Here is an 8489-nt window from a genome sequence, read left to right as displayed (position 1 = left end):
TTACTTCCGCGATATGTTTTGATATTAGAATTATGTATCTCCAATTGAAAGAGTCCAAAATATGACCACTCCGCACTGATTTTACTTTACCATTATTTTATATTTAAAATTTAAACCTTTTGCGTACAAGATTTAACTCTTGACTTGTAAAATGATTGTTAAACGTTTTGATTATCTGCTGATGTACTAGACAAGAATTAATTCAGAACTGTTTGTATAAATTAGAGCTGGGCCGATACCGGAATTTCAGATACCGATACCGATACTCCGATACTAGCTTTCAGATACCGATACTTCAGATAAATGCATCTGAAATTTTATTTCACCTTGTTTTTACATCACAATGTAAATATCATGTAAAAACCATTATCCTTGAACTAGATTGAGTGGTAAATGAAACAGAAAAATGGATTATGGATAAATAAATTAATATATTTAATTTTATTTTATTAGACAAATGAAGAATGAAGATTAAAACAAAAACACATTTCTAAATTATGGGTGTAGGAATATTAAAGGTAGGCACAATAATGAAAAATAAAATAAAATAGTTAAATTTAAATCAGCATAACGCAAAGGATAATTCTCCTTCAATATTTTGCGAAAAATTTAAAATCCTTTGCCTATTTTTCCAAGATCATCCAATTCTTTTTAAGGAAAATCAATTGTTTCACATGTTCTGCAGTCAAACTCGTCCTCTTACTCGTTACAATACAGCCGGTTTCCGAAAATATTTGTTCTGAAAATACGGAACCAGCTGGAATAGCTAGGTAATATGCTGCTAGTTTCTTTAAATGAGGGAACCTTATTTCCTTTTTCCAGAATTCCACTGGATCTGACTCCAATGGTTCTGTCCTCTCATGTAAATATACGGAGATTTCATTTTCAATATCGCGATCAATATTTTTATTTTTGCTAGTTGTACCGGTTGAATGTTCGTCTGATTTGTTTTTAGAAAGAAGTAATTTTTTGGTAACAGAAAATAATGTAATTGTGCCCGCTTCCTCGGTTTTATCAAGAGTATCAAACTCTTGATACTGTTGTGGTGATCTTTCATGATCATTAGCATAACGCAAAGGGTAATTCTCCTTCAACAAATCTTTAAGCTCGTCTTTTGTTTCATCTGAAAATAGTTGCGCTTTGTAGCGTGGGTCTAAAGCAGTGGCTAGAATATATGTTTCGTTGTTTTTTATTTCGCCAAACCTCTTAGAGATTTGGGATGAAATTTCCTTCGTTGCCGCTGTAACATCTGAATCAGCATCATCTTCAGTCAAATAATCTTTCATTATGGTTTTTAGTGATTCTATTAAAGCCCATACATCAGACAGACCCGAACTATGTTTGCTAAAACTTTTAGTTGCCTCATAAAAATGCTTTAGAATTTTTAGTACATTTTCTGCTAGTGACCACTCAGCCCTACTCATATTTTTGAAATTAGCAGATGATGAAACCATAGAAATAGCGCTTTTCTGATCCCATAATCTCTCCAACATTATATAAGTGGAGTCCCATCTTGTTGGTTCATCTTGTAGCAAAGTCTTCTGCTTCATTCCTAACGTTTTTTGTGCAGAATGAAGGGATTTCATTGAAGAAACAGAATGTTTAAAGTGTGTTACTATTGCTCTTGCTGAATGCAGCATAATTTTAATAGACCCAAAATTATTAAGGCATCCAGAATTCACAATCAGTTGCAAGGTGTGTACGGTACAACCTATATTTTCTAAGTGTAACTGTCTCATCGCGGCTTTCATGTTAGCGGCGTTATCGGAAAGTACAATTTTCACCCGTTGTTCTATACCCCATTCTCTGAAAGCTTCTCTTAGATTCTCGGCTATTGAAACCGCATTGTGTGTTGCTCCTTCAAAGCCAATTACATCCAACACGACATGATTTTTTTTAAAAGTATTGTCAATGAAATGTGCGGTTACGCTAATATAGTCGTGATTGCCTTTAGCTGTCCAAATGTCTGTGGTGACGGCAAAACCAAATGCGGTTACAGTATTCAGATGTTCCCGAAGTTTTTCTTTAGCTCGTCGATACAATTTGGGTACAACCTTATCGGAAAAATATTTGCGATTTGGTATTTGGTACTTAGGACATAATTTGTTAATTAAATGTTTAAAGCCATCGGATTCGACAAAGTTGAAGGGAAGTGATTCTGTACAAATCATCCTAGTAATGGCATTATGGATAGCTTGTGCCTTTGGATTATTAATGTCAAATTTTTTTGTTCTGTTTAGGAATGTTTGCAAAGTAGGTTGCATGACAGTTGTATCCCTGCTCTCAGTAGTGAGAGTAACAGAACTTGTACTAGCAACAGACGGCAACGATAATAAAGACATATTATCATCATGATCTGATTCTGAATCAAAACAAAAGGCAAAATAAAAAAATATAACATCTCACTATCAATAAAAATTGTTACCTTCAGGCACAAACAAATTGGTAGTTGGGCCATCTTCCATTTGGGCGTCGTCAGCATCGTGTGGGTTTACTTCTTCTAGTTCTGCATTGTGAGCATCAAATTTAGAATGTAAAGTTTGAGATTGAGAAGTTTGGGCACTATTTAAGGTTTTTTTGATAGCTAAAATAAATAATAACTAATAATAACTGCCAGGTCAGGTAAAATCAACTTAATCATTCAAATTAATAATGTTTAATAGGCTATCCTACCTGCTGATGTTTCTGTGTTATATTTGGAGCATCGCTTTAAATGTTTCGTCAAATTGGAAGTATTAAAATTACGACTGTTATTACCTCCTCTCGAATACTGATTTCCACAATAGTTGCACTTTACTGTGTTACTCTTGTTCTTGTCGATTGTTTTTGTAAAGTGCTTCCACACGTGCGACATTTTCAAACTTGTAATACTAATAAGTAATAAGTAATAAAGTATAAAGACTAATTAGCACCTAGACCCAAGTCACAACTTACAAAATTAAGATCAACCAGCATGCATCCAGATTCCAAACACCACTGAAAACGCCACTGTAAGTGTAACACGTCAACAAGTTATTGTCTAGCCAGTTTTCTTGGAAAACCAGCGTGGGCGCTTTCCGGCTTGCCGCTTGCTCAATTAAATTCAGATATTTTTCAGATAAAAGTATCTGAAAGTTTTTTGGTATCGGCACGTATCTGAAGGCCTGCAGTATCGGCCGATAACCGATACTGAGTATCGGTATCGGCCCAGCTCTAGTATAAATAGCTCTGACCGTATATATACACTTGATCGTACAATAGAAGAAAATAGTACTTAAAGATGAATAAATGTAGAGTAGAGTAGAGTGTCGTTAAGGCTCGTGACATAAATCAGTAATTTGGGTTATCTGTTCTGGACTTGTGCTCCTAATTAAATCTCTATAGGGGGTAACCAGCGGGTCTCGCCACACCAGAAAAATTGTAATTTAACGATTGTCGTCCGAATTACAACAAAACAATATTGATGTCGTTAATAAATCACCGTGGGATAATAATACGACCCAATGATATTTTCAACGAAGAAGCCCCTCCTTCAACCACTGAGAAAAACCATCCCATTGGCCGGCCAGAAATGTGTCTCATGTAAATGAGATGTCCCAACAGAAATTCACACAGCATCTCAAACTAGATCGCTTTATTAGTGTGCGTAAATTTGTTTGTGGATGTTTAATTACGTTATGTGTTAAATCGCGCCGACATGCATTTCATCAACACCATCAAAACTGAAAGCGAAACCTTCACACCTGAATTCGCTAAGACGCTGCTGAACCCTTTGCACCCTTACAACAGTGAAGTGTTCAATTACTTCGCACATCCCAAATATTCGACGTACCTGCCCCAGACTTACATTAAATCAAATTTCAATGAATACCTCGACGGTGACGGTTTCCTCGACTTGGATCCTGCAAACAACGAGGCGCTGATCGCGTCCTCTTCGCATCAGAATTTTCAGGATTATTTTTCGTGTCAGAGGAATTACGGCAGACACGATTTTCCCGAAGGAGACAGAAAAGGTCCTGTTTACGATATCGCAAATCAGGCCAATTTGGGACAAGTGTGGGGCTTTCAAAATGACACGAGCTGCTTGCCTCATGGTGACGTTCATGACTCATCCAAAGAAGTTTATTTTGATGACACGTTGGATGTAAACAATTCGCCATACTCAGACGACTCAACAGGTACCACCATTTTTATCTTCTAGTATAAAAAAATATTACCACAACCTGGTAGATAAATATTTACACGAGCTAGAATTATTTTCGGAATTTGCGTTTTTAGAATCCTCTTATCGAGAGACAAGAATAACTGTACATTTTATTTAATTGTTGTTAAATTTCTTTAGAAAATAAATTGTGGTCAGGGTGTTTAACTACTTAGTACTGTAGTTATTTTTATCCTGAATTCTTGTAATTGCCACAGAATTGTTTTATGAGTGAAGCTACAGATTAAATGATTCAAGGCTTGACATGTTTTAATTAGAAAAAGTAGTTAAAAGCTTGTTACGTCGTAGAATTAGGTAAGATGATGACGTTATTTAATGTGAAAGCGGAACTTTTGATCTTATTTACAAAATATTTATATTTACAACGCCGCACAACCAGATGCCCTAGTTATACAAAATTTCGCGGTCTTACTGGAATATCCATTACCGCAAACCCGCAACATTTTAATTAACATTTTGAAATTCCCCAAACACTGCGACTCATGCTTCGAAAACATCAGAGACGTTTCTTTTTAATCCCGCCCACACTTACACAAGATTTAAGGGACTCCTGTTCATAATCTTCTCAGTCACGGACGATTGACAAATTATCTTTTGCTTCCGATGACTCAACTTGGAACAGATGGGTCAACATTGCTTGACATTTAGAAAATCTGTTTTGATTGTTTTTATAAGGGCGTGATTTATTGTAGGTATGTTTGTGGAAAGTTGGAGCTGTACTATTAGCAATCTTGCTGGAAACTGTTTGACAGGTTCGCTTTTTAATAGCGGAAATAGTTTTACGCAAACAAACACGTTTTATTTGATTGAGATGTTTCGTGGCTCTACGATGGCATGTGACGTGGTCATAAACGGAATGGCTCGTTTAATTTAATTACGAGAATAGGGGTTGCTCGCATGATGCAAAATGCACGTAAATTAGAAGGGATTTGTCAAGAACCTAAATAACTGGTGGGTCTATTTTTAAATGGCGGAAACTGTTCAAAACGTTACAACTGGCCCGTGACAGTTACAACCAATTATTTTTCCCAAAGTAATATACTAACATTTTTTGGATAAACAAGGGATAATTAATAGATTTGATCCAATAACTTTTTTTCATGTTGCTACCATCATCTGACCTACAAGTTTTTGCATACAGTTATGAGTATTTACAGCAAATAATTTTGATTACATATTTATTTATTTTTCTTATAATTTAACGTGCAGATAATAAATAGAACTAAAGATTTTTAAACATTTTAAAACACGCCAGTATTTACACATTAAAAGTAATAATTTATTTTACTATTAATTAATTAAATTATTTAATTATTACTTATCTTTTGATCACGTAATTTATTGAGCTGGTGTAAACCAGAGAAGAGAATACAGTTACGTGTAAATGGTGCTTTAGCGTGCCATGTGCTGTCGTGCTGTCAACAATTATCGTTGAGGTTATGTTGCAAACCATTCGAAAAATCCTTCCTTTTAATTTCTTCTCTGAGTTACCTCGAGTTCCCACGAAAATGAGTGAAGTGAAAATCGTGAGAAAGCCGCGGTATGATGGTCGCATCAAAAAACGCCAGTGGGAAGACCGAAGAAGTGATAAAGGTGCCGGTTTGGACCCCACAAAATCGAAACTGATCAAGAAAGAAACAGAAATCACTGGGGAGTTGTTGGAGAAAATCAAACGTAGAAAGTTCGCCGTGTTGCTCGGATATTCGGGGACAAACTATTACGGAATGCAGAGAAACCCCAACACTCCGACAATTGAAGAAGAATTGTTTCAATCTCTGTATAAGAATAAGTACATCAGCCAGGAAAACTTCACGCAAGTGCAGACTATGCAGTTTCAAAGGGCGGCGAGGACTGACAAAGGGGTGTCGGCGGCGCGGCAGGTGGTTTCCTTGAAGTTGCCGGAAAACGTGGAGGTGTCAAAAATCAACGAGAATTTACCGGAAGTTATACGCGTTTTTGGAATAAAAAGGGTCACGAAGGGATTTAACAGCAAAGTGCAGTGTGACAGTCGGTCTTATATTTATCTGCTGCCTACAGTATCATTTATTCCTTATGAACAGATGATGGTGCAGAAAGGTTTTCGCGTGGATGAAGCCGTTCTCGATAGGGTCAATACAATTTTACAAAAATTCGTGGGCACAAAAAATTTTCACAATTTCACGGCAAAAAAACAAGCGACGGATCCGAGCGCCAAGCGATATATGAAAACGTTAGTCTGTGATAAACCCTTTGTTAAAGATGATGTAGAATTCACTCTAATAAAAATCAGGGGCCAGAGTTTTATGTTGCACCAGATTAGAAAGATGGTGGGATTAGTGATAGCTATTATTAAAGGTTGCACTTCTGAAGAAACACTAGATTTAGCTTTGGGGATGGAAAAAGTTAATATACCTAAAGCACCAGGTTTGGGTCTACTTTTGGATTATGTTCACTATGAAAGATATGACAACAGATATGGAGAAGATGGAGTACATGAGAAAATGATCTGGGATGAAGTAGAAGGTGAAGTGAATGCCTTTAAAGAAAAATATATTTTTCCAAACATTATTGATACTGAAATTAAGGAAGAATTAATGGTGGAGTGGATTGTGAGGAGGCTGTCTGGGCATAAGTTTGACGACGTCGACGCTGAAGATGACAAGAGCGACAATGAAGAGAAAGATACCGCGGAAAATAGATAACGCTGTTTTAATTGCACTTACTTACGATAATTGTAATTTTTATTTATATGGCAAAATACAATAAATAAATTGATATTTCTATTACATAGTATGATTTTACAACTTTAACGAACAAAAACTTAAATACGCTTGTTTTTGTTTCATTGTTTATGTTCTTTTAGATGTGAAAAATAGCGACTTCAATAGTAAAACAACTAGGAAAGAGCGTACAGCTTTCACAAAAAGTCAAATAAAAGAATTGGAAAAAGAATTCTCTCGTTCTAATTATTTAACGCGTTTACGGCGTTACGAAATCGCTGTAGCTCTGGACCTCACCGAACGACAAGTTAGTATAAAATTTTGTTTGTAAAAATACGCAATTTGAATACACCGCCAAATTTGTGGACGGATGTCGTCATTTTGGCGGAAAAATTGACATTTCCTGGCGCACAATTTTAAAATCACTTTTTAGGTGAAAGTGTGGTTCCAGAACAGAAGAATGAAATGGAAAAGGACAAAAGGCGGCGACCCAAGTAATTTTAAGGGAAAATCGAAAAGAAGAACCTGAAAAAAAATGTTGAAGACCACGGATTTGTCACTTATTTAAATTGTAGTTTTATAATTCACGATTTCTTGCCACAAAGCATTATCGCGTTACATAATTGTATTATTTAAAAAATATGTAACATATGTTATCATCACATTAACAAGATAGTTGAATAAAACTAATTTAATTTTCAACTTTTATTTCTTCAAACTCTTAGGTACACCAACTGGTTTCTTTTTTAAACTCTTAGGTACATCAACTGGTTTCAAATCATAAGAAATTCCATAACCGTTGATTTTTTGAAGTCTTTTTTGCAACCTAGTCAATCTAGACTTGCTTTGTGACAAATGTGTTTCATCATCAATTTTTTTATTTTTACAAGAAACATTCCTGTTCCAACGGCGCAGCCGCGTGAATTTTTTCGGCATGCTTTGATGGCCGTGAAAAATGGATTTCGGCCGTTTCTCATACGGCACGTGCTCAGCTACAAACAAAATAAATATATTCTCAATTTATCTTCATCAAAATCAAAATACAAACCAATAATTTTTTTCTTGAACATTAAATAATTGTTCATAGTTTCTGCAGCTACTTTTGCAACATCGTCGTACGCAAATTCAACGTATCCGTATCCTTTGCTATTCCCGGTTTTTTTTGAGCGACAAACCTTCGCGTTGGTGACTCTCCCGAACTGTTTGAAATATCCCTTAATTTCTTCTTCATAAAAGCCGTGAGGGAGATGGCCGACGTAAACTAATCCACGTAATTGTTCCACTTTCTGTTTCCTTTCCCTTATATCCTCCCTTATTGTAATTTTTCCGGACTAAAATCGGCCAATTTAATTTGAGGTTAGAATCGAAACAAGACCTACTTTAATTCTCCTTCGAAGCCTTTTAGCTTTATTCGCAACAGCACGTTGCTTGCTCTTGTCAAGGGACAAAGTCTGTGCAACTTTCATTATGTTTTATTAAAAATGTGTTCACAAATGATCAAACACCAAACACGAAAACAACACGTGCGAAAGAATTTGAAGTTTATTTGACAGATGACAGATGACATTATCACTTATCAGTGGTACCAA

At 35.7% G+C, this 8489-nt stretch overlaps 2 protein-coding genes and 1 long non-coding RNA gene across 3 annotated transcripts; 1 reads left to right on the top strand and 2 right to left on the bottom strand.

The window, feature by feature from the left end:
- Positions 1–411: 411 nt before the first annotated feature.
- LOC138134836 (uncharacterized) lies at positions 412–3201 on the bottom strand. The gene is made up of 2 exons (XR_011160826.1): positions 2674–3201; positions 412–2584 (listed from the first exon to the last, which is right to left on the bottom strand). It is a non-coding gene; the product is annotated as an uncharacterized lncRNA (long non-coding RNA).
- A 2370-nt stretch (positions 3202–5571) lies between these two features.
- Pus1 (Pseudouridine synthase 1) lies at positions 5572–6963 on the top strand. Its single transcript, XM_069053363.1, has one exon. The coding sequence runs from the start codon at positions 5641–5643 to the stop codon at positions 6880–6882; it is 1242 nt and encodes a 413-aa protein (XP_068909464.1). The 5' UTR covers positions 5572–5640; the 3' UTR covers positions 6883–6963.
- A 627-nt stretch (positions 6964–7590) lies between these two features.
- Positions 7591–8475, bottom strand: LOC138134832 (MKI67 FHA domain-interacting nucleolar phosphoprotein-like). The gene is made up of 3 exons (XM_069053377.1): positions 8280–8475; positions 7949–8231; positions 7591–7892 (listed from the first exon to the last, which is right to left on the bottom strand). Exons 1-3 carry the CDS (start codon positions 8364–8366, stop codon positions 7606–7608), a joined length of 657 nt encoding a protein of 218 aa, XP_068909478.1. The 5' UTR covers positions 8367–8475; the 3' UTR covers positions 7591–7605.
- Between the last annotated feature and the right edge of the window lie 14 nt (positions 8476–8489).

Source organism: Tenebrio molitor, chromosome 7, assembly GCF_963966145.1.
Source record: "Tenebrio molitor chromosome 7, icTenMoli1.1, whole genome shotgun sequence".
NCBI lineage: Eukaryota > Metazoa > Arthropoda > Insecta > Coleoptera > Tenebrionidae > Tenebrio > Tenebrio molitor.
The sequence above is the reverse complement of the archived record's forward strand: the minus strand, read 5'-3'. Positions and strand labels throughout refer to the sequence as shown.

Excerpts from the sequence above, each read along its gene's own strand:
- LOC138134832 (XM_069053377.1), bottom strand. The coding sequence starts at position 8,366 with ATGAAAGTTGCACAGACTTTGTCCCTTGACAAGAGCAAGCAACGTGCT. Across the intron at positions 8,232-8,279 it reads GGCTTCGAAGGAGAATTAAA|TCCGGAAAAATTACAATAAG; the intron begins GTAGGTCTTGTT and ends GGCCGATTTTAG. Across the intron at positions 7,893-7,948 it reads GTTCAAGAAAAAAATTATTG|CTGAGCACGTGCCGTATGAG; the intron begins GTTTGTATTTTG and ends TTTTGTTTGTAG.
- Pus1 (XM_069053363.1), top strand. The coding sequence starts at position 5,641 with ATGTTGCAAACCATTCGAAAAATCCTTCCTTTTAATTTCTTCTCTGAG.